We start from the raw sequence: 24,320 nt of genomic DNA on the forward strand, positions 1-24,320 counted from the left end.
TATTAGAGAGATATGAATAGCAAATTGATTATTTGTAAAAAAGTTAGAGGTCTATTAAGTAACAAATCAAAGTTTCAATTATTTTCAATGTAACAAAAACAAAATATAGCACCGGTTGAGCCACTTAGATATTAATCATCCGTATGTGTATTATATTACGCCGGTAGGCAAATCACAAACTTAGTATGTCTGCATGAAACAAAATCTCCTGATTTTGTACTCGGTATAATTCGTTAAAAAAAAATTTGTTCAAAAGACCATCACTTCAAGTCTAATATAATTAGATCAATACTAAATTTTAACAACGCCGTTCTAAAAAGCAAAACAATACATTTCATTAAGACAAAAAGAAGAGTACAATCACAATTCCACATAAATCATTATTATCGTTCTTATTTAACATCAATCTTTGTTATAGGGTATGTGGTTCTAAATTTTGTTACAAGATTCCTTTTTCAATTGTTGTATGATGGCGTTTAGATGACCATTCACAAGAGTAGGAAGTTCAAAACCTACCTAGTAAATCTCGAACTCACGCTATGCTGTTTAGAATCACGGACTCTCAAACAGATAAGATAAAATAACGTTCGACTCATCTCCTGACCGATACAGTAAAAGATCCTAAAATAAAAATGAATGAGAGTATAACGCATGTGGGTGAGTTATCTGAGCTCGGCATATGGAACATCAGTATTTGTGGCAATTGCTGCAACTGCATAGAGCCTGATTCTAAATAGCAAAATAAAACATCTCATTAAGACAAAAGGAAGAGTAGGACAATCATAATCCCTCAAAAGTCATTATTCTCGTTCTTATTTAACATCAATCTTCAGAAATGGGAGGCGTTCGATCACAAAAATAGTTTAAAACTCCACTATCACCAACAAATTCAAACAAGAATGAAAATAGATGAGTCCACAATTGTGGAAATCTATAAATTCTTTTTTTAATTGCTCATGTTGCACATTTATTGAATCATCAGCACCATGATCCACTATTACACTATAAAGATGGAGAAGTCATACAAAATTTTGTTCAAACAAAAAATGAACAATGTATTGTCCACCGAAGCGGTGTACAGTTTTAGCGAAATTTTCGAATTTCACACATCCCACATTTTGACTCCTGAAAATTTATCTCAACAAAAATCATGTACTGTTTAAACCAATCTACTTGCACTTGAAACTCCAAAATAATGTCAATAGAAAAATAATATCGCTCCACAATTGAAATGACTATCGGATGATACCCGTTCTTGAAATATCTAGTTGTTGATTCAATTGGTTGATTTTGACGATAGTGATAGTTCTTCTTGAGCTAAATTGCATTTGGTGAAGTAGGATCTTGCCTAGGGATCTAGGTCCTCATTTTATACTCTTACATTTTTTTTTTTTTAAATCATATCTAGGGTGCCCTTCTAATGAGGACCTCCAAAATGAGGACTAGTTGAAGGCTTTTGTATGAGACTCACTGTTCGATCTCATTTTCATAAATCAACCGTTAGATGTTTAAATATTTATGTGTAAATCATTTACCCAAATTTTCAGCCAAATTGAAAATCGTTAAGGCATTCATAATCGTGATTTATCAGTTATGAACATGAACGGCTCATGTTTGACATATTTGGTTCGTCCGTTAATTTGATTTAAGTTCGGTACCTTAACGATTGGCAATTTGGAAAAAAATATTCAGAAGTGATCAACTTATGCATACATAAACATTTAACGGTTGATTTACCGTAATATAATTCAAAAGTGGGTCTCCCAAATCATTGATTAAAACATCCTCAACTAGTCCTCATTAGAAGAGATATATATTTCATCGTAACATTGCCTTTTTTCGTGTTTTGGCTTTTTTTTTTCTCTCCACTGTTCTATTATGCTGTTTTTTTTTTTTTGGTTATGAGGGAAAGGTCCTCGGTGTCTATATGACTAGGACATGTTCATCACTCCATCAGAATATAGGAGAGTACTGTCCTAGAAACTGTGACACTGAAAACAATAGCATTGAACATTATTTCCAAATGGGAAATTGCATACATGCATATGAAGTTGCTACTTTCCATTCCAAACAAAAGAAACTAAAGCTTTCATGGGGTACTTTGCACATCAAGCTCAGACTCAAAGGAAGGCCTAGTCCTAGTGTCAGACTGCCGAAATTCCTCTAGCATTCTCACAACTTCATCCATCTTGGGGCGTGACTCAGGTAGCTTTGCTACACATGCCAATGCAATCTGCAGCATCTGCACCATCTCTTCTTCAATGCCTTGTTGTCTAAGCAACTCCAAATCAAAAACCTCAGCAGTCCATTCCTCACGAACAACAGATTTCACCCACCTTGGGAGATCAACCACTACATTATCATAATGCCCTGCATGTTGAAGTGTGGTTTTCCCTGTCAGCATTTCGAGTAGGAGCACACCAAAGCTGTAAACATCTGATTTGTGGGACATTTTGCGCATGTCAATTGCCTCTGGTGCAAGATAACCAGTAGCTCTTCGTGACATGGATGCAGCCACAGGGAAGTTCATTAGAGGAGTCAACCCAACATCTGAGATGCAAGCCTCAAGGTCTTCGGTTAGGAGGACATTTGTGGACTTTATGTTACCATGGACGCATTTAAGACCACCCTTAGAATGAATGTGAGCAATTGCCCTCGCAATTCCAAGAGAGATCTTTAGTCTTGAATCCCAATCAAGCGGGGATCTTCCAGCATCCCTGCTTCCTTTAATTTCACAAACATCAAAAAATGGAAAAACATCTCGTCATTACCAGTTAGAATTGTCAAGCATGTACCAATACATCATTTAGTGAACAAATTTGATGTGCTTGACACTAGTATCTGTTATGGAATTATAGCTGATACTAAGACCTGTGACGCATGAACTGCAAACAGGTTTAGATTAGGCACATACCATGCAAGTGAGCAAACAAGCTTCCTGCTGGCATGTAGTTGTAGACCAAAAGCTTCTCATCTCTAGAATAATAATAAGCGCGAGGAGGCACAACATTTGGGTGCTTCCCAACCCTCTCCACAACCTCCATATGCTGCTCAAACTCCCTCTTACCCACAACAATTTCCTTTAGCCTTTTCACTACAACAGTTGTTTCCTCATCCAAAACAGCCTTGTAGGTTGTCCCATAACTTCCTTTTCCAAGAACTTCAGCTGATGCCCTCAGTAGATCCTCAAGATCGAAATTGTAATTGCATCCTTCGAAGAAGAACAGCTTGTTCTTTGCTGCTGCTTGCACTCCACTCCCGAAACTTATAGACTTCTGATCAGTCTTTTCATCACTAGAGGCAGCACTCTTCCCTTTCAACATGCTACTGCCTCCCTTTCTAGTCCTTTTCAAACAGCATAAGATGATCATGATGACCAAAAGAAACAAAACAGAAGCTCCTCCAATTGCCAAAGCAATGATAAAACCTAGGCCAAGTAACTTTTTGGCAGGGGTAGCATTTCGATTTTCCAGGGCTACTGGTGAGGCTGCAGGCAAGTGAATAGGGGAAGGAGAAGGTGAAGAGGATGAGATTTTAGAACAATGGTTTAGAGGTTCCCCACATAAGAGAGAATTCCCAAGAAATGAGGAACGAGGGTACTTTTGGAGGGAATATGGAATTGAGCCATTCAAGTTGTTACAGCTCAAATTCAAAAGCTTAAGCTCTTTCAGGTTCAGATTGGGGATGGCTCCAGAGATGGAATTGTTTTGAAGACTCAACTCTGCAAGCCTTGTCAGGTTATGAATGATGGTTGGAATGATCCCAGATAAGGAGTTGAAGGATAACTCTAATACAATGAGATTGGGGGAGAGAGAAGCAGGAATGGCACCAGAGAAGTTGTTGTTTTGGAGGTAAAGAAATTTCAATGAAGGAATGGACAGAACATCAGAAGGAAGAGTTCCATAGAGGAAATTGGAGTGGAGGCTAAGGACTCTAAGAGCATCAAGCTTTCCAATGGTGTTGTTTGGGATTGAGCCAAAGAGTCCAATGGCAGGAAGATGGATATCAATCACACTGGTTTGGTTTATATTGCAAGTGATTCCAACCCAAGAGGAGCAAACTGGTGTAGAACTATTCCAGTTGAGTTTTTGTGTATGAAATACATTGGCAGCAAATTCAAGGAGGGCTTCTTTATCGGAGTTAAGGTCAGCAATGACTGAGGAAAACAAGAAAGGGAGTATAGGGAAAAGGAAGATGAGTTCAGCAATGGAGGACTTGAGCTTCATGGTTTTCTGCTCAGAATGAAAATGAGAAACCAAAAGAAAAAAACAAAGTTAGTTAATCATGGAGTGGGATACAAATAGCAGAGTACCCTTTAATCATACCCTTTTTGTTTTGGCCCAACTCCAATCCCTAATACCCCAAATTCCCAACCCTAAATCTCAACATAAGAAAATCGTACTGTGTGGAAAGGGCTGATTATAACTTTGGTATATTAGAAAAGCAAAGTGCTCTTTCTTTACCCAAAAGAAAAAGAAAAAAAGAAAAGCCAAAGGAAGAAAGAGGAGAGAGCTGTCACCCAAACTAAGCTGCAACTTTTCCCTGAGCAAAAATTGAGCCACTTAAAAGTTCGTAAACAAGTGAAGAAAAGTAACCAATATACAAAGCAAAGTAGTGGAATCCAAGGAGAAGATAGCCTTCATAAAGAAAAAGAAAAAGTTCATATCTTGATAGATATACTTCTTTGAAATTTTGTGCTCTTTAGGCCTAGATTTGCTTATATCAGTGAACAAATATATATGCAGATATGTTGGTTCATAACCAAAAGCACTGGAAATCAATTCCAGACTGCCAGCCTCAGACATGCTTATTCTCTCTATCAAGAACATTCACTACTTAAAGATTTTGCTATACTGCAGAACCTTGATAATGTTCAAAAGAAAAAATTTCGTCTTAGATTGAAATCCGAAAGGCTTAGTGAAGAGACTTTCAAACGAAACAAGAGAAGGGTTATCATAGAGTTTGTTTCACCTGCAGGAAATGATGATCAGTGCAATGTGTCAGAGACTTCAGGAATTTCCACCTGCAAAATGACTGAACTTCCAACTTCTAGCACTCGTACTTTCAGGACCTATCAAAAGGAGCTCAAAATTTGAATGAAACGGGCATATTAGTCTCATGCCATATATGATGTAGAAACTGAAATTTCTTATGAATTGGTAATCATTGATTTTCTTCTAGGAGTTATGAGCAAAAGTATCAGGTAGGAAGAACAGTAAAAGTGATTAGCAAATAGGGGTCATTCTTAAACAGTAACGTTTGGCAATTATATATAGTAATTGAAATTCAGAAAAAGCTAATCATGCATTAACTATGTCCCATACTAAAGGTTTAAAGTTACACACTATGGAATAGTAGAAAAGCAAAATGATTCCATGTCAGTTTTTAGCTGAAGGAGTGTCCACAAACCACACCTTTTGAACTTTTTAGGTAGGAAAAGAATAATTTCTCCAAACCTAATATCAGTGTTCATTGCCCTTTGGAATAATCAAAATTTATGAGATATAGAGATGTCTGGTAATCCTAGGGTGTACCTTTAATTGATGCCATTGCTTAGAGATGTTATTATGAATCACTATCTCCTGTTTTGACTTCAGAGCTATAATTATGCCAATACTTTGAGAGAATTCTTCAGCTCACATGGTAGGGTTACCAAGTGTTAATCATATTTCTGAAAGAAATTGTGGTTATAGTTGTAGGTGGAAGCATGGACCATCGACACAAACATTATTGTCTATTTGTCTCAGTGAGTAAGAGTGGTAGTTTCCAACAACTTGAGTAGAGTATAGCAAATGAATTAAGAACAAGGACCTTTCAGATTCAGAGTTCAACAAGACAAACAAGGAGAGGGGTTTGGAATTGACATTGATGGTATGTAAAGGGGTAGCACTTAAACTCATGCCCGAGTCTGACTGAACACTATGATCGAATCGTCCGCGAAAAAGCGATGCTAGTTGGCTGTTTGTTCATGTTCAAGTGATGATGCACTAACTTCACGAGTAATTCTTCCTAGCATTGGTTGTGTATAGGCATGTGTATGTGCATCTCTCTCACACGTGCTGAGTGATGAATCCATACACAACTGGTGATATAGAACAAAACTTCCAATTTACAGTACTTCGAATTCTTCATCATCTCCCGGAATAACTGTTGGTCATGTCCTGATGCCATGGGAATGTCAACTGCCAATAGCTTCATTACCCTTCATATCATACTTGTTAGAGAAAATCACTCAACATTGATTTCCTCTCCACAATCAAATCTGATTGTGTAACCTCTCCACAATCAAAACTGATTGTGTAACTGTAGATTAGTTTTGAATATTTGTATTTATAGCATTGAATTATGTTGGTAACAATAGAGCAGATCTTAGCCATATAATGGTACAATTGCAAACATACAAATCAATGAAAATCATATTTAACAATACTGCATAAGAAGCTTGCACCCAAATTGCCAAATGCTTAAATAAGAAAAAAATTAACCATCACTGTACCTCGCAAGTCATAACAACCAAACACATATGGGGTTTCGACAGTCCTCCATTAATCGAGCATCAATTAATTAGCTGTGGGCACAGAGCATAAACTCAATCAGCTTCACTGTAGAGGCATACAAACCGCTGTCTAAGAATGAAATTTACAGCTATAAACAGTAGTAGATACATACACTGCCTTAAAAGTACACCAACATAACAATCTTGGAATGTACACAAGGACACAACGTTGAACTTTCGTATTTGGTGTTGCTATAGGAGACTAGGAAAGAAAATAGGACATGCTAATGGACAATTTATAGGCACGAGGCCTTGTTAGAAATAGAAAAATGATCAGCAGCCACTAATAACGAACATCCCTATTACCTTGCTTTTTTTCTTCTGTACTTCATAACTGACCAGACCTTTTCCTTCGAACCTCGTACTGGGAAATGAGGAAGCACTGCTTGCTCCTGAGACTTGGCTACCTCAGTATCAGTACAACACTCAAATGGTAAAATTTATAAAGTAAACCAAGACTGTGGAGTGACAAACAATCACATAACTGCAAAATCAATATCAAGATTTCGAGTCCTGCCATCCTAGATATGAGCACTTCAACTTCTAATCATATAAAGACCCTAATGACCGGCAAAACAAATCCCATTGGTAGGCAAACTGAACTTGCCATATGCAAAGTCCAATGACTAGCTCAATACATTATCACTCAGTCACTGCATGAAGTGATACCAGACTTATAACTAACAAGTTGAAAATGGTTAATGATAGACCTAAAGGCCAGATAATATAACATTACAACAACTGTAAAAATCCGTTCATTCTAACTGCTTCAATTAAGCAACAATAGAACTTGTAATATTAGTAGCTCAAAATCACTTGTTGATTAGAACTTTCTAATTTTTCAGCTGTTCTGGGCTGTTGCATGATAACCAAAGATCAAGAAGGTAAATTGTCAAGAAAGCAATTAATCTTCCTTGTCGAACATGACAATGACCACCAATTCTGATTTTCTTTCCACAATTACAATACAGTGCATGATACTGATTAGTCATTACAAGCATGCTTGTCAATTATACAAAAACAAGAACGCCAGCAGTGTTATTAAGCTTATGATTCAGAGGAACTTACAGCAAAGGCGACCACAGCAGAAGATAGAGCCAGGAAGCCATACTTGGTTGCATAAAATGTGGTTTTATAGTATAGAGACTATAGAGATGGAAGGACCGCCCTCATAAATGACATAGTTGTCTCTCTGAGTTACTCAGAGTCGGTAATTCCCAACTTCAGTAGGACAGCAAATGAAGTAAGAACAAGGACCTTCCAGACTCAGAGCTCAACAAGACAAACATGGAATGGGATTTGGAATTGACATTGATGATATGAATTATGGAAAGGGTAGCGTTTTTAACTCATGCCTGCGTATGACTGAACATTATGATCAATCGTCCACAAGGTGAAGGAAGTTGGCTGTTGGTTGATGTAGGTTTTTGTGCAAGTGATGAATGCGCTCAACTTCACAAGTAACTCCTTCCTATCACTGGTTGTGTATGATTTACGTGTTCATCTCGCTCGTCACCTAGCACGAATGAGAAAGAAGGAACACATGAATCATACACAACCGGCAATGAAGAATGAAACTACTTCAATTGCCTAGCACTGTGTGTGTCTAAAAATGTAGAGAAACTTGGATTTGAAACACATAGTAATCACTTGAATGAAGCATATTTTATAAGCACTGTGAACATTACAAATCTGAGAAGCAAAGAATCAAGGCATGCTTGTCGCTTCAACTGTCATCTTTATTGCCCCAAGGGGGTCATCTTAACTTCAGAAATTTCCAAAGCTGCCTATTTGCAGTACAAAGTTAAACCTGGTCAACAACTCTGCAAAAAAACAAAAACAAAAATGCAAGGTAACCTACAGTAATCTGAGACAATTTGGTCAAAGACTCGCACATTATTTACAACTCCTCCATCAAAACAAACCAGAAGAGAATGGAAAGGGTAGAAAGAAAATCTACAGAAAAAATCACTGTGTCCCATCTTTCCCATCTTTTTCAAGCTTCTCAATTTCTTCACGATGCTTTCTTTCTGCCTCCAGAAGTTCTTTTTCAGCATCCTCCTCGTCTTCAATCTGATCAAGATTATCAAATATCTTCTCTGCAGCCATTGCTTTCACAACAGGATCTCTCAGCTCAGATATTAGTCCACCACCAACTTTGTATTCTTCTTCATCCCCAATCAGGAATAACCGTTGATCAGGTCCCGATGCCATGGGAATGTCAACTGCCAATAGCTTCATATCATACTGCATAAAAAGATGACACCCGAAATCTTAAATCAGAAAAACTCGACCATCAGAGTACCTCTCAAGTCAATACAACCAAACTCATATGGAGTTTCAACAGTCCTCCATCTACTAGATACATGTAGTATCCATTACTTAGCTGTGCGCACAGAGAATATACTCAGTCTGCTCTGTTTCAGAGGCATACAAACTGTGGTATGATAAGAAAACAGTAGTAGATACAACCAACTTGTTACAGGTTCCACAACATAAAAATCTTGCAATCTAAACTATTAGTTTGAACTTGCGTTTGGTCTTGCTAAAGGAGACTAGGAAAGAATAGAAATGAAACACATGCTTCTGAAGAATTTATAGGCCCTTGACCTCGTTAAAAGAGAAAAATCCCAGTAGATTTATAGGGTAATGACCTGGGTAGAATTTATATCAGCTAGCTGAATTTAAACATAAGCACAAACCTGGCCTTTCTTCTTCTTTACTTCAACATTGACCAGACCTCTTCTTTCGGAACCTCGTATTGGGAAAATGAGGAAGCACCGCTTGCTCCTGAGAGTTGGCTTGAATTTTTTCAGTTGAAACCCACCTCCGGACATTATATAGGCTCTTAGATCAGATCCTGTTAGAGGGGCACCCATGACCTCAAGAATCCCAGCAGATGTATTTAGCTTTGTCATGGCAATCCTATATACTTTATCAGGATTTATTGTGAACCTTGCCCGCAGATAAAGGCCCTGAGTAGGAAAAAAGTTCAACACTCAAATGGTAAAATCTATAAACTAAATCAAGACTGTGGAGTGACAGACAATCACACACATTGCTAAAGCAATATCAAGATTTCAAGCCCTACCATCCTAGATATGAGCGCTTCAACTTGTTATCATATATGGACCTAATACAGCAAAACAAATCCCCTCGGAAGACAATCTGAACTTGCAAGATGCAAAGTGCGAGTACTAGGTCAATATGCTACCATCCAATCAGTCACTGCATTAAGTGATACCAGTTTCCAAATTGCAAATGGTATGTGATAGACCTACAGCCAGAAAGTGCAAAACTACAACAACTGTTCCAATAAGTTTGATACTCATTCTAACTGTTTCTATAATCCGACACTATGGCGTGTAAAACTATTTCTGGAATCACTTGTTGACTAGCACTTTCTAAACTTCAGCTGTTCTATGTTCTTCTGCGATAAACTAAAGAACAAGCGGACGAATTAAGCCTCGTCATGGGAATTCTATGAATATATCAAAATTGATGGTTGAATGTTGCAGGGGCATAAAAGCCCCACGTAGAAAGAAGCACAAACTCCAAAATGGGAAAATCTACAACATAAAGCAACACTGTCGAGTGACAGACGATCACATACACCAGAAAATCAATATCCAGATTTCGGGTCCTCCAATCCTAGACTTCAATCTCTGATCATATATAGAGCCACAAATGACAGCAAAACAAACCCCACTGGTCCAATGACTAGGTCAATCCGGTGTCACTCAGTCACTGCATTAAGTGATGCTATACCTTATAACTACCAAGTTGAAATGGTTCATGACAGACCTAAAGTCCAGATAGTATAACACTACAACAACTGTTCCTATCCCTTGGATATTAATTCTAACTGCTTGAAGCAATCCAATTCTAGAACTTGTGAAACAATTAGCTCAAAATCACTAGTTGGCTAGAACCTACTACATTTTTAAGCTGATAGACCAAACCAGCATTGTCGAACATGACACCAATTCCGATTTTTTTCCACAATCACAATACATCACAAGCATGCTTTTCAATCGCAATTCTACCGAAACAAGAACACCAGCATTGTCATTTTTAAGGTAACAATTCAGAGCAACTTACGGCGAAAGCAACCATGGCAGAAGACAGAGCTAAAAAGCCATACTTGGCCATTCCCTCAGAGAGGTGCACAAACGTGCTAGCAATCCCAAACATGATCTTCCAGAGCAGAGCACACACCACAACTCCCCCAGCTCCCACCAGCACCAGATTGTTCCTCTTCCAGAACGCCTCAACCTGCAACCCCAGCGCCTCCTGGTACCGCGAGAAAGTCGACGCCGCCGCCGCCAGCGGCTTCTCGAACACCTTCTTGGCATTGCCGGCGTCGAAGGAGAAGAATCTCAGGCCGACGCCGCCGGGCCGGAAGGAGGAGCTGCCGAGGGGTTTTGGGGGGGCGGGGAATCGGGGGAGAGGGCCATTGGAGTGGTGGTACGTCCGCCGGAAAGTGGTGGGCGGAGTTGGGGGCTTAGAGATTTGGTGGCGGTGGAATCGGAGCAGACCTTGGAAGATTCGAGATGAGGGTTTTGACATTGGAAATTTGGGGATTTGGTTTTTTAGAATCTTATTCTACAAACAAAACTGAGATTGAAGAGGAGTGGTATAAAGGGTTTGTGTCACCTGCCCACATTGCCCACCATTTAAATAGTGGTGCTTTCTGTCTTGCTCACTCTGCCATGGACTTCTGATGCTCCTCTTCTCAATCAGCAATGGAAATGTGGAAAAAGACTAGGCCTTTGAGTTGGTTGTACATAAAACCCATCACCAAGTTACTGTGGTCAACGTGCCAAAAAAAAAAAAGTGTGGTAAAAAAAATATGGTGCGAAAATATTGGTATGCCCATTTTGGCTGTTGAAGTAAATTTCCAAAATGGTCGATTCCATTCGCGCTAAGATCGAGCTTAGCGCAAATGGTGTCGACGCTGGTTTGGACCCATGGCATCACAGAATCCTCGATAGATGCTGTCGTTGGACATTGTTGAAATGTTTTATTCTAGGGATATTGATTCTTTCATTCATTACAAGTTTTATCTAGAAACTCAGGGAGATAAATAGTGATTGAAGCAGCAGCAGCAGTGTGATAAGATCTTGCAGCTGTCATGAGTGTAACAAATGTGGTGACGGCATGAGGCTGACCACAATAACCATTCCATGGATATGGAACCATATACCAAGGCGAAATGGAAGAAACTGGTGGTTGTGTGGTTAGAAAGAAGATGAAATAAGGAGTGGTGGTCAAGGTTCGGAGCGCAAATGTAAACTGACTGCAAAATTAATAGAAAAACCAACATTCAATTAAATAAAACTGCGTCTTAATCTCTGTAATCGACATATACTGCGTCTTTATATCAAATTATCAATAATACTAGCGTTCACAACTCATACTAACGAACTCAACACTAGTTTAATGGAGACCAGGCCAAAACCCAAAAAACATAAGCTCGGTTCTGCATGAGCTCGCAACTAAAGCACTCTTATTCTTCAAGCAACAGTTGGAGGCAGGAAAGCTTTTCCAGGTTGACGGTTAGCTAAAGCACCATGGCACCCATAAAGCTGCACAATCAAAAATATACAAAATCATTAGATACGAGAACCAAAAGTAACGCAAATCCAGCAACTAATATGAAAAGAGTAGAAGATTCTGACTAGCCTAACTAACGACGAATCTGAGGTATTGAAAAGCACAAATAATCTAAAACAAAGCTTATCATTGTGACAGGAAGCTCTCATTCAAACATTTATTTGCATGCAGATGAAGCATTACCTTAGCATTAACACCATCTGGTTGAACTTTGCCCTCAGCCTTGAACTTCACGTAATCATTACGGTTAAACTTGGTGAATCCCCTGAGAAATGCAAAACATTAGAAAATGAAAAGATGAGTGACGTAATTTCTAGATGAAAGAATGTTTCGTTACAGGCATGCAACACTAAAACAAACCATATAGATTAATTCAATATTTCAAAGGAAGACTATAATGCAAGCATACTGCACATTCAAAATAAATTTTAAATATAAATGGCACAACTCTTTGAATTTCTGTGGAACAAATCAATGCCAAAATAGAACAAAAGCTCACCACTTCCTGCTGACGATGATCTTTTGGCGACCTGGAAACTTGAACTTTGCACGTCGGAGGGCCTCCTGTGCATGATGACCGTTGGCATCCCTGCAGCGAACAGAAAGAAGAACCTGTCCAATAGCAACTCGAGCACATGTTCCTAGTGGCTTTCCAAAAGCACCCCTCATTCCAGTCTGGAGCCTATCAGCCCCGGCACATGAAAGCATCTTGTTGATGCGGAGAACATGGAACGGATGCACCCTGACTCTCAAATGGAACGCATCCTTCCCAGCATACTTAGCCATGTACTTGTTGCAGGCAATACGAGCAGCCTCAAGCGCCTCACTTGACACATTTTCCTTCTCCCAACTCACAAGATGGACACAGAAGGGGAACTCATCAACACCCTTCTTCTTCATCCCAACATCATAAATTCTGATCTTAGGATCAGGGACACCACGACAGAACCGTGACTTGGGGTACGGCTTGTTCTTGATCTGACGGTAGCACCTCGCAGGTCCTAACAAACATGACAACATCCACACAATTATCAGAAAAATCACAAACATCCATGAGTAATCAAAACTACATGAATGAATAATAACCCTAAATTTCATCCCCACACTATGTTCATGTGAATCAAATCAACCACACAATTCATGTGGCTACAAATCATCAAAAACACAACAATCAAATTAGAAACCGGATCGATTATCTGCAAACACATACACATCCCATTTCTGTATCAATCAGGCAGAGATAGCTCGGAAAATCAAGTAGATACCAAATCGATGACAACAAAATCCATCTACCAGCAAAAATATATATTTTCTAGATCTAAAACTGAGAATTATATAGACAAATAATACATCGATGCGCGAAGAAAATAAAAACAATAAGGAAGAACGTATTAAAATCGAGAAAGAAAGCGACTTACTCCTCCCCATCGTGACCTCCTGATTCTTCTCCTGCTGCTGCTTCTGATTTGGAACCACAAAACCTAATATCAGGCTTTTATAATAGATAAGGTATCAGCGTCTTTAGGGTTTTAATCTGGGCCTGAGTGCTGGCATGGACTCCTGAGAGTCGTGATAGAGGCCCAATCTTAGAGGCCCAACTTTAATTTGTTTCTCTTTTTCGATAATAAAGGAACTGAAATAAACCAAGGGTTTGGACAGTAGGGCTGTCAATGGGTCGTGTCGGGTCAAGGTATTTATCGTGTCGCAAGATACAAACCCAAACCCAACCCATTTAATAATCGTGTCAAAAATTTAAACCCAAACCCAACATATTTATTAAACGGGTTACCCGTTTCCAACCCGCTTAATCCATTTAACAAATACGTCGTGTCAGGTTAGAAAAAATGACTCATTTAAGGGTTAACAATGCGACCCATTTAACTAAAAAAATGTATAAAATGATTAAATTCACTAGAAACTCCACAAGACGAAGCATATAAATGATTAAAACCAGTCATTATAAACCAAAATATTTCAAATTATCTAATCCTATGATCAAATACTCCCAATGTCCAAAATTTCAAGAAGAATTATAGCATAATCGGGTTATACGGGTTCATTTCGTATTGGCGGGTTGACCCGTGACCAACCCATTTATTAAATGGGTCATGGCGGGTTGACCCACGGCTGACCCGCTTTTTAATCGTTATTTCGTGCGAGTTTCGAGTCGTGTTATCAGGTCGTGTCGGAATTGACAGCCTTAGGTTTGGTTCGCTGATGACTTGGCTTACTTACAAGGTCAGCTAAGGTCGAATTTTTTTCTTTTAAATGGGAGTTTGGAATCCAACTTAGCTGGGATGCTTAGTAGCCTAAGCTCCACGCGAGTTCAATTTTCACTAATACTAAAAAGACTAGTCTTTTAATGCAAGTAGAATTTGATTGGTATGATTATCATAAGATGAGTTAAACATGTAGAGATTCTATCATTTTGCAAGTCTTTATTGTCTCATTACAAGAATTATATGGTCGGTTTATGTTAGCGAATTTCTTTTTTCTTTGTCACAAAGATGCACAGTAGGGTTGTAATGTCGAGATTGCTAAACATTTTTGTTTTTTTTAATCAAATACAACAATTAACCTATTATTTGTGAGTCGAACACACGATCTCCTACTTATAAAAAAAATACTTATAACACTAAAGTAAATGATACTTGGCGAGATTACTCGACCTTGTACAAATTTTTTATTTATTATATCAATAATAAAGAAATACAACGACCTCCTCCTGACCAAAAAAAACAACATTAACATCACTTGATTAAATTTCGGTAGATTTATCGAGATAAAAGAACTGAAATTTGTACAATCTACTCAATCATGCGATATGGCAGGCTCTACTGCTGACACGTGTAGAATGAAACACGTGGCGCTCTTAGGTTATATTAACGAGTACCCGATTGACTCGTATTCGCATTCAAGAACCAACTGGACTGCTCGAGCTCTCAGCTGCACTGTTACTAATCAAAGATGAAAATCCATCACGTTTCTTGCTTGGAAGACAATTACGCATACCTGTAAGCCAAACCCCCCCCCCTCTTCAATTTCATCTCAATCACCATTCTTTGATTGTTAGGGGTTTTACTGATGGCTGGTGTTTTGTTTTGGGTTTTGGGTGAATCAGAATTATTGACGAGAGCACCAAAGAAGCCGCGGTTGTGGATCCTGTTGAACCCGAAAAGGTTCTTAAAGCAGCCCAAGACCACGGTGCCCAAGTCAAACTCGTCCTCACCACTCACCACCATTGGTACTGTCCGCTTCACCCTTGTTGATCCAATTCAGAAATTTACTGTGTTTCTGTTATGTGTATTAGTTTGGTAATCTGAATCACTAAGTCGCTATGTACTTTTTGATTGGAGCAAATTTGACTTGATTTTAATGGTGTGTTTCGCTGTTTATATGTTATAGGGATCATGCCGGAGGAAATGAGAAGATAAAGCAGTTGGTGCCTGGCATTAAAGTGTATGGGGGTTCTGTTGATAATGTGAAGGGCTGCACTGATAAGGTGGACAATGGTGATAAGATTTCGCTCGGAGCTGATACTCAAATACTCTCGCTTCACACACCTTGGTATGGTTTTCACTACGTCTACTGCATATTCGGAATTGTATTGTGTTGTTAAAGACTTAAATCTGCTATACTGGAGTAATTCCTTGCATTTTTCAACTGTGGTGCCATATGATTGCTTCTCTGTTGTGCGGTTGTTTTGAACTTATGAAAGCAGTGAGACACCGTAGTTTTTTTTTTAATGCAAGACACCCTTAATTCCTTCCCACGATGTACTAGAGACTTAGAATCTAAACATTGCAATATAAGGGAAACAGAACCGAGTCCAATCAATACTTAGATTTGTTGCTCCCATGCCACCTTTGTAACTTCTAGTTTGCTACTTGCTTAGCGTAATTGTTATTTGGTGGTTGAGATTGTCTATGTATGAATTATTTTTCGAGGTTTTTAATTTTTCTTTCTGTTTGATCTCATCAGTCACACCAAAGGTCACATAAGTTATTACGTGACAAGCAAAGAGGGAGAGGAACCAGCTGTTTTCACCGGAGACACACTGGTAAGTTATGAAAGAAGCTTTAGTTTCTCTGCAACCAAAAATATCAGCAGATGTCAGGAAAAGCCCTTTAGGGTACCTATTTCCAAGAGTCTAATTTGTCTGAATGCACTGTGCAAGAGAAATGAGTTATTGTATTGCACTATGAAGTGAATCTCACATATGTCCCGTTGAAATGATATCAAGTAGTTTGATATTTTGGAACACTCGAACCCAATTGATGCCCTTATAAGGAAGCCTTGGGCGTAATTGGGATTTTGCAAAAGTTTGTCAATTGCCTTGCTTTATGTCTACTTATAAAAATGCAAGCAGTTGATTGTGGTTGTTACTCTATGTGTAGTTTATTGCTGGTTGCGGCAAATTTTTCGAAGGAACAGCTGAACAGATGCATCAGTCACTATGCGTAACTTTGGCTTCATTGCCAAAGCCTACACGAGTTTACTGTGGTCATGAGGTAAAAGAAGAGTCTGATACTTTTTTGCTTCTTTCCTTTGGGTAAGGGGCTGTTTCAAGGGTTTCATAATATCAGAATGGGGATATTTTAAATTCATCTGAGCAGTAGTAGATAACAAGTTGGAGTAGGTTGTTTAACGTGGGAATAATTTCAACTGCAAGTATCAATATATATGAGGAACTAACTATAGGATTGATGATGTTTTTTACATTCATCTTGAAATCTGAGTACTTGGCCACATAGTATTGCATACAGCGATGCTTATGGGACACAATTTTTGATGTACTTGCATGGATGAATTGAGTTATTTATGCTGCAGCCAAATTCCTATAGATATCACAGCTTATGATCTCTGCCGTACTTAATGAATTATTGTTGTATTGTTCCAGTACACGGTGAAGAACTTGCAATTTGCTGAGACAGTAGAACCAGACAATGCCAAGATAAAGCAGAAGTTATCCTGGGCACAGCAGCAGCGGGAAGCAGGTCTCCCGACGGTTCCCTCAACCATTGAGAGCGAGATGGAAACAAACCCTTTTGTGCGGGCTGATCTGCCAGAGCTTCAGGTCTGCTTATTCTCATTTAGTTTACAAGGCCCCTTTTCATGGTTTTGAAAGGACAATTCACTATGTAACTATATAAGTCGTATGAATAAAAACTGGTGTTTGAACATATTAAGAAATTTTGGTACTAGCGATCCATGTGTTGAAACAGCTTATCTTAAGTAGTAATTTACTTGTTTTACAGGAGAAGGTCGGTTGCCACAATGCTGTGGACGCCCTACGTGAGATAAGGCAGAGGAAGGACAATTGGAGGGGCTAATCGACAATCTACTTACAAACATCCCGTGTGTCATCTCATCGTTTCTGCAATAAGAAGTTGTAGAATTTGTTCATGGAAAGTAAAACCTTTTGTATGTTTTTGGCATGGACAACGCTAAGTGATACAGTTTCTGTGATGTAGTTGGCTTGCAGGACCAGCATTCTCAGTTTCTCGCTTTAATTTCTTCTGCTTCTTTTTTTCTGTTTCTTGAGAGGAACGCTTTAAATCCGTTTTGAACATTAAAGCAAGAAAAATGCTTTGACCGAAAACAAAACCAAGAAAAATGCAAATGGGCCTTGTCTTTCTTAATGATCATAGTGTGTAATGCATGACATATTCTTCTTAATTTTCTAAGAATGTGGGCGAATAGGAAATTAATAAAGCTAGCAGTAGAGGTTTAGTTGTCTAGATAATGACCCTCATTAAACAATATAACTCGCCGAAAAAAAAAAGTGTGCAAACGGCACACGCGGGAGCAGACCGTCAATGACGGTCAGACCATTGGAACTATCTAACCGCCACTAATATCTCGCCACGTCTACAGTCTGGGGTACTTTTGCTATCATACAAATTACAAACCAAATAGAACGCCTTTGATTGGTTGGCTGGAGCTCTAACTTGACGGGGGCGTCCTATAGGAGTTGTTCTCGACACGCGGAATGTAATTACGGTCAACACGTTACGGCCAAGAAACCTGAAAATAAAAAAAGCATTAAATTAGTGCATCTCTGATGTTTACTTGGCGAAGAGGTTGATCTCCGATTTTTTTTTGTTGAAAAGCTTTGCAACCAGTTCTCCTCTCTCTCTCTAAAACCTTTTTTTCCCCCAAATTTTCTCTCACTGAAGTTTTGACCTTTTCTTCTTCAACGGTCGCCTCCGATCGTCGTCGCCGACGGAACCAAAACGCCATCGCTTTGTCTCTCTCTCTCTCTCTCTCTCTCGCTCTCTGTGTCTCCGATTCTTGCTCAGTACGGAAAAGGTGGAGAATTAAGGAAGAAGAGAGGCTAGGGTTTTTGTTTGATGGAGGCATCGGCCGGCAATGGGAGCAGTGCGAGCAGTGGAGGGAACAGTAGTGGTGGTGGTGGTGGTGAGGATCGTGCGACGTCGTTTGGCTCTATGCAATTCCCGGCGCTGCGATTTTTCCAGTCGCCGCTTTCTTTTCTGTTAGATTACTCCGGCATACTTTCGCCTACCTCGTCGTCCTCGCGCCACGAGAGCGACGCTCCGGTGGTCAACGCGGGCGTCGTCGCCGATTCGCGGCCGCATTCCCCTGCGGCCTGCACCAGCGGCTCTAGCAACGCGGGGGAGGTTTCGATTCGGATTATCGGCGCCGGGGAGCAGGAGGACCGCGGGAATAGTAACGAAACGACGGCGTTGCAAGGGCAGCGTGGAGAGGAGAATGGAGGGGTGGAAGGGGTGGATAATCAGGCCGGGATGGATGAGAGAGTCCCCTTGGTGGCTCCGTCGTCGCCGGAACATGAGGCCGGGGAGGCTGGGAATGGCGTGGAAGAGAATTCTAGGGATTCGGCTTACCAGAGATATGATATTCAACAGGTAGCCAGGTGGATTGAGCAGGTTCTTCCGTTTTCGCTGCTCTTACTCGTTGTGTTCATCCGTCAGCATTTGCAAGGTACTAACTTGTTCACTAGTTTATACTCAAGGTTGATGATTGGTGCTAGTTCCGAATGCATATATGGAATGAGTGTTTTCTTTTCTGTTTATGTTGGTTTTCGAAGAGCTATGTTATTTGGAATAGCATATGCAAGATGCAGTCTTTAGCATACTTATAATGGTTTCGGCTTAGATTGTATGGGGGGATACAAACACTAAGTTTGGTTTCCTTGGCTGTCATTCCTTATTCTTTGATAACATTAATCACATTAATGTAGAGAAACTATTTCTAGTTTGAATGCATATATGGGCGGCCTGAATTATTCCTAGTTTGAATGCAGAGTGTTTTGTTTTTGGTTTATCGGGGTTTAGAAGAGCTATTTTATCTAGAGAAGCATAAACAAGATGCAGTCTTTAGTAGAATATGGTTTCTGATTAGATTGTGAGGGGAAAAACACTAATGCAGCTATGGCTTGGCTTTTTACAATTTGGATGGGAGCTAGGATTTTCTTTGTTGTGTCATTTGCATTCTTTAATAACAGTAACAGTAACAGTAATGTAGAGAAACTATTTCTAATATTTGCAACATAAATAGAAATTGAAGGCCATACAGAGCTCATTATCTTATGGTTATAATCAAATATCAAAGGCATGCGAATGCAAGAGGCTGTAGCATTATACACAAACACTTCAAATCTTGAGAACAAGTTGTCCTAAACAAGGAATATGGTTTTTACATTTTTAGTCTTAACAATGGTCAAGTCTGAATCTTTATGTTATAATGGAAGGATACCCTTTCTCCCTAAGTAATGTGATTCAACTGTAAAATGGCAGTTTGTAAATGAGTGGTAAAGACTTCTTCACCTAAGCCTAAGTGGTTTAACTATGATTTGGTTTCATTATTTGAGTGCTATTCTATCTGTTCATGTAATTAATTTTGGGTGGTAACTTGCAGGTTTCTTTGTCACTATATGGATATCAGCTGTCATGTATAGGTCAAATGACATTGTTAGGAAGCAGACGGCTCTAAAGGTGAGTGAAGTTGCCTTTGGTTTTATTAGTTTCGTTTATCTATCCTTTCACCCCTTCTAGAATTTGCTCAGAAACAGACTAAAAAGCTCAGACATTGTTTGTTTCTGTAGGGAGACAGGAAAATCTCTTTTCTTGTGGGCATTGCGGTTGTTTTTATGCTTCATGTGGTTGGTGTTTACTGGTGGTATCGAAATGACGATCTTTTATACCCGCTGGCAATGCTTCCTCCAAAAGCCATACCACCATTCTGGCATGCAATATTCATCATTTTGGTAAATGGTATGTTGACAGTTTACTCTTCTAGTATTTCAGTGAACAAAATTATCATGCTACTATTTTAGATATAGATTATATTGTTGTCTATTACAAGCTTCACAGGAGAATGTGTTACAGATGTTAAAACAGAATTTCAGTAGGGATTTTACTTGCATTGAAGTCCCCAATTTAACATTTATTTAACTCGTCCGGTGATTAACTGCTTTATTAAGTAGGTTTTGTTGCCTCTTCCTTTTGCTTCTACTTGGAATCTATCTGAGCAGTTGCGTTTTCTGGTTCTATACTTTTTTTATATAGATGTTAATATTCTATGTTTCTCTCTTCGGTTTTATTTTATGCTACTTCTCTTACTGTGCAATATTTACTTTTTATTTGACTTCATGGGAGGGGAGTTATCTAACTTCTGTTACTTTCAGATACATTGGTGAGACAGGCAACGATGGCTTTCAAGTGTTTGTTGCTTGTATACTACAAGAATGGAAGAGGGCATAACTATCGTCGACAGGTGACGTAAATTTTTATAAGCATATAATCTGCAAGTATCTCTTAATTTGTAATAACTTTCTGACAGTTGTTGTCTCATTATGAAGGGTCAAATGTTAACCGTAGTTGAGTATTCGCTGCTGCTGTACCGTGCCTTATTACCAGCACCTGTTTGGTACAGATTCTTCCTGAACAAAGAATATGGAAGCCTCTTCTCATCACTTATTACAGGATTATACTTGACTTTTAAGCTAACATCTGTTGTTGAGAAGGTAATTCTATTTATGTAATAAGCTGTTGTACTGGAAGATGATGTTTTACTTCGTGGCACTTGAGTCGCATCTACATTTAATAATATTTCATTTCTTTTTAGGTCCAATCCTTTTTTGCTTCTATAAGGGCATTATCACGAAAAGATATCCATTATGGGTCCCATGCAACATTGGAACAGGTATGAAATCTAACTAATGGTTCCGATTTACTTTGGAAGCTGGATGGTCAAAGCCCCTAGCTATTATTCTATCATGCCATCTATAGGCTATCTGTAACTACCCATCTTTTCTTCTCTATCTTGTTCATTTTTAATCTTTAAACGAGTCATAGTTTTCTTGTCCTTTCAACAAATTTGAAGCTATTCAACTGCGTAACCGTTAACTTGCTTATTCTTTAAGGTCATTTAATGTTCTATTAATTTCCTCTTGCTGCCTATTGTTATGGGTGTGCCTTATCCTGAAATTGTTGCACATCCTTTACTTTATTTCCCTTTTTTCTGGGACAAGTTTGAGGCTTCTTTCCTACACTCAAATCCAACCTTTGAGGATTCTTTTACTGATAAGAATTTTCAAGCAAAGATGATTTTCAATGTCCACACACACACACACACACACGTATATATGATGTGTGTGTGTGTGTGTGTTGAACATAAATATATGAATACATATTTATGTATTGTGCATAGTATATATATACATATGTATGTCTACGCAATGGTCAAATGAGCTCCACCTTGTCAAATTGAAAGGTGGAAGCTTATTTACCAGTGTGGGTAAATTGGTCAATATTTGTGTCTTGATATTGAATTTTAGAAACTAAGATGCTATTTGGTTGGGAGATGTAAAACATTATCTTTCTCATGCCCTAGGAAACACCTTCATGGTTACGAGTTTTCTTATTTGTGTCTTCTCTTACTTCTGTGTACAATAGATCATCTTGAATGTTGTCTTATAGTCAAAACCGCTGCTTTTTACTTTTTGTCTTCTTGCTCACAAGTATTTCAATGCAGGTAAATGCAGCAGGAGACCTTTGTGCCATTTGCCAGGAGAAGATGCATGCTCCTATCCTGTTGCGCTGCAAACACATCTTCTGCGAGGACTGTGTTTCCGAATGGTTAGTTTTCTGCCTTCTGTTTCTTACCCAGTTTATATATAATTGGTCACAATGTTTTTATTAGAAATACTGAAAAGTTGAGTTCCTTTTTGGCTCATCGTGTGTTTTTTTTAAGTATTAATGATGACCATCCTAAACCCTTAAATAGGAAGAATTATAAATAAAATGCCATGATGTTTTAACACTTGGTGTTCCCTGAATAAGAAAGCGAAGAGCAAGTTTTTCCTTGATACCACCAAAATTTTCAGCAGAACTGGTTGTATAGACTTCCATTGCTTAGAGCTACATTATCTAAATTCATATTGTTAACTTGGAATGTATAACTTTGTAAAATTGTGTAGAAACACTTGTATCCCATTAGTAAGTTCTTTAATAAAATTCCTCTGGTAAGTTTTGGTTCGGATCCAACTACTGGTAACAGAAGCGTAGAAACCAGACTGGCCATGACTAGGTTATTTGTTTTTTCAACTTTTTACACTAGTTTTTCTTTAGTCAACAAATGCATTCTCATATCATCTTTACTCTCCATTGACTGACCGCCAATTGCTTGCTTTTTAGGTTTGAGAGAGAAAGAACTTGCCCTCTATGCCGGGCAGTGGTAAAACCTGCAGATCTGCGAACGTTTGGGGATGGATCAACAAGTTTATTTTTCCAGTTCTTCTGAAATCTAAGTCCTGACTATCATAGCGTAGATATATGAGCAGCATTCTTGAAACGGTCACGTTTTGTTCTTGTTATAAAAAAAATGAATGTAATCTGATAACAATGTATCTTTAGGTTGGCTCCAGGAAATCGGATGGTAGGTATTATCACTAGAGCGAGATGTGGTTTGGTATTATGTCAATGTGTTGCAATCATGAGGTCATCCTGGAGCCAAATAGATGAGAAAACAGATGACATGATCACTACATCTCCATCTACAAAACGTGCCTCTGATGAATGGGGTAATGGGGTCATCCTTGATATGTTATCTCCTTTGTATAGATCTATGATGCTTCCTTTTTCTCCTTCTCTTTCTCCACTAATGTAATGTGAAATATCTTAATCTGATGAGTTTGTTACAAAGAAGAATCAAGGTTTTTAGAAACCCTTTTGTTCCCTTCACAATGTGTTGAAAAAGACTATTGAAACTTTAAAGCTGAATGCTGGTTTGGGTTGCTATTTTTCTGATGTGTCCTCGCAGTTTCAAGCATTTATATACTCAGGGAATGAACAAATGTAACCAGGGTCGTCGAGTCCAAGCTGAAATCAGTGAAATGAATGGAGGTATCCTTGCACCTCTGATATTTGAATTAGTGGTCAATAGTTTCCTATAGCTCCATAGTCAGAACCCACAATGGGGACTGCGAGACCTTTGTGGTGGTCCTGTAATGGTTTTTGCTTTGATTTATAGTCAACCAAGTTGTCTATGCTCACTACTGTCATGTCAAAAAGTGTACGCAATAACAAAATAAGTTGACAATATATATCAAACGAAAATTAAGACTTTTTTTTTACTAAGTAAAGAAACTTAGTGGATAAATATTTAAAACCCATGATCCCTTATAAATTTTCCTTTCCTTTAAGCTCAAACGAAACTTGCATATGAAGATTTCGAAACTCTGAACCTCTTGCAAACATGATAGTAAACGGCTTGGAATGGACTGATGCCGGGTATCAAGTAATCAGATAAGCAGGATCACATGTACATAGATATTCCAGATATGTTATCAAAAGGACTTGGCCTGGCTGCTGCTCCCCACAGTAGGACGGCTGTAGGGATCGAGCCGTGGTCACCGTCATGTTGTCATAGTCATGTCTGTTATAGCTGGAAAGCAACACATTCACACACTATTTTCTAGACCCTCTTCATTTCTGTGTTTCGGGACCACGCTTTTGGCAAACCTCTTTCACCCTGCATGATCATGAAGCTTTGACCGTCTACACAGATTTTCATCGTCAACTTCCTGGGAACGTTTAGTTTCTAACACTTGGAACACAAAACATTATTGTTGGATCAAAATAGTTAGAAAGCAAATATGGAAAAG

General features: G+C 38.8%; 5 protein-coding genes across 6 annotated transcripts; 2 read left to right on the plus strand and 3 right to left on the minus strand.

Annotated features, from left to right (window-relative positions):
• Positions 1-1,884: 1,884 nt before the first annotated feature.
• On the minus strand, positions 1,885-5,236 carry LOC112189609 (probable inactive receptor kinase At5g58300). 2 transcript variants are annotated; one of them, XM_024328983.2, is made up of 3 exons: positions 4,972-5,236; positions 2,915-4,232; positions 1,885-2,724 (listed from the first exon to the last, which is right to left on the minus strand). In XM_024328983.2, the coding sequence occupies exons 2-3, from the start codon at positions 4,224-4,226 to the stop codon at positions 2,090-2,092; spliced, it is 1,947 nt and encodes a 648-aa protein (XP_024184751.1). In that variant the 5' UTR covers positions 4,227-4,232; positions 4,972-5,236; the 3' UTR covers positions 1,885-2,089. The 2 variants fall into 2 exon arrangements, with proteins under 2 accessions (XP_024184751.1, XP_024184929.1); XM_024329161.2 differs by lacking the exon at positions 4,972-5,236 and having other exon boundaries at positions 2,915-4,895.
• Positions 5,237-8,199: 2,963 nt separating this feature from the next.
• On the minus strand, positions 8,200-11,316 carry LOC112189857. Its single transcript, XM_024329264.2, has 3 exons — positions 10,658-11,316; positions 9,259-9,531; positions 8,200-8,803 (listed from the first exon to the last, which is right to left on the minus strand). The coding sequence occupies exons 1-3, from the start codon at positions 11,123-11,125 to the stop codon at positions 8,525-8,527; spliced, it is 1,020 nt and encodes a 339-aa protein (XP_024185032.1). The 5' UTR covers positions 11,126-11,316; the 3' UTR covers positions 8,200-8,524.
• A 547-nt stretch (positions 11,317-11,863) lies between these two features.
• On the minus strand, positions 11,864-13,729 carry LOC112194501 (60S ribosomal protein L10). The gene is made up of 4 exons (XM_024334733.2): positions 13,591-13,729; positions 12,672-13,173; positions 12,356-12,437; positions 11,864-12,144 (listed from the first exon to the last, which is right to left on the minus strand). Exons 1-4 carry the CDS (start codon positions 13,598-13,600, stop codon positions 12,073-12,075), a joined length of 666 nt encoding a protein of 221 aa, XP_024190501.1. The 5' UTR covers positions 13,601-13,729; the 3' UTR covers positions 11,864-12,072.
• A 1,316-nt stretch (positions 13,730-15,045) lies between these two features.
• LOC112200847 (hydroxyacylglutathione hydrolase cytoplasmic) lies at positions 15,046-17,702 on the plus strand. Its single transcript, XM_024341853.2, has 7 exons — positions 15,046-15,186; positions 15,294-15,416; positions 15,578-15,739; positions 16,154-16,232; positions 16,570-16,683; positions 17,073-17,249; positions 17,431-17,702. Exons 1-7 carry the CDS (start codon positions 15,140-15,142, stop codon positions 17,503-17,505), a joined length of 777 nt encoding a protein of 258 aa, XP_024197621.1. The 5' UTR covers positions 15,046-15,139; the 3' UTR covers positions 17,506-17,702.
• A 526-nt stretch (positions 17,703-18,228) lies between these two features.
• Positions 18,229-23,436, plus strand: LOC112190018 (E3 ubiquitin-protein ligase RNFT1). The gene is made up of 8 exons (XM_024329469.2): positions 18,229-19,135; positions 20,072-20,148; positions 20,259-20,427; positions 20,841-20,929; positions 21,015-21,179; positions 21,281-21,358; positions 22,190-22,293; positions 22,852-23,436. Exons 1-8 carry the CDS (start codon positions 18,526-18,528, stop codon positions 22,955-22,957), a joined length of 1,398 nt encoding a protein of 465 aa, XP_024185237.1. The 5' UTR covers positions 18,229-18,525; the 3' UTR covers positions 22,958-23,436.
• The last annotated feature ends 884 nt before the right edge of the window (positions 23,437-24,320 follow it).

The sequence above is a fragment of the Rosa chinensis genome, chromosome 1, assembly GCF_002994745.2.
Source record: "Rosa chinensis cultivar Old Blush chromosome 1, RchiOBHm-V2, whole genome shotgun sequence".
Lineage (NCBI taxonomy): Eukaryota > Viridiplantae > Streptophyta > Magnoliopsida > Rosales > Rosaceae > Rosa > Rosa chinensis.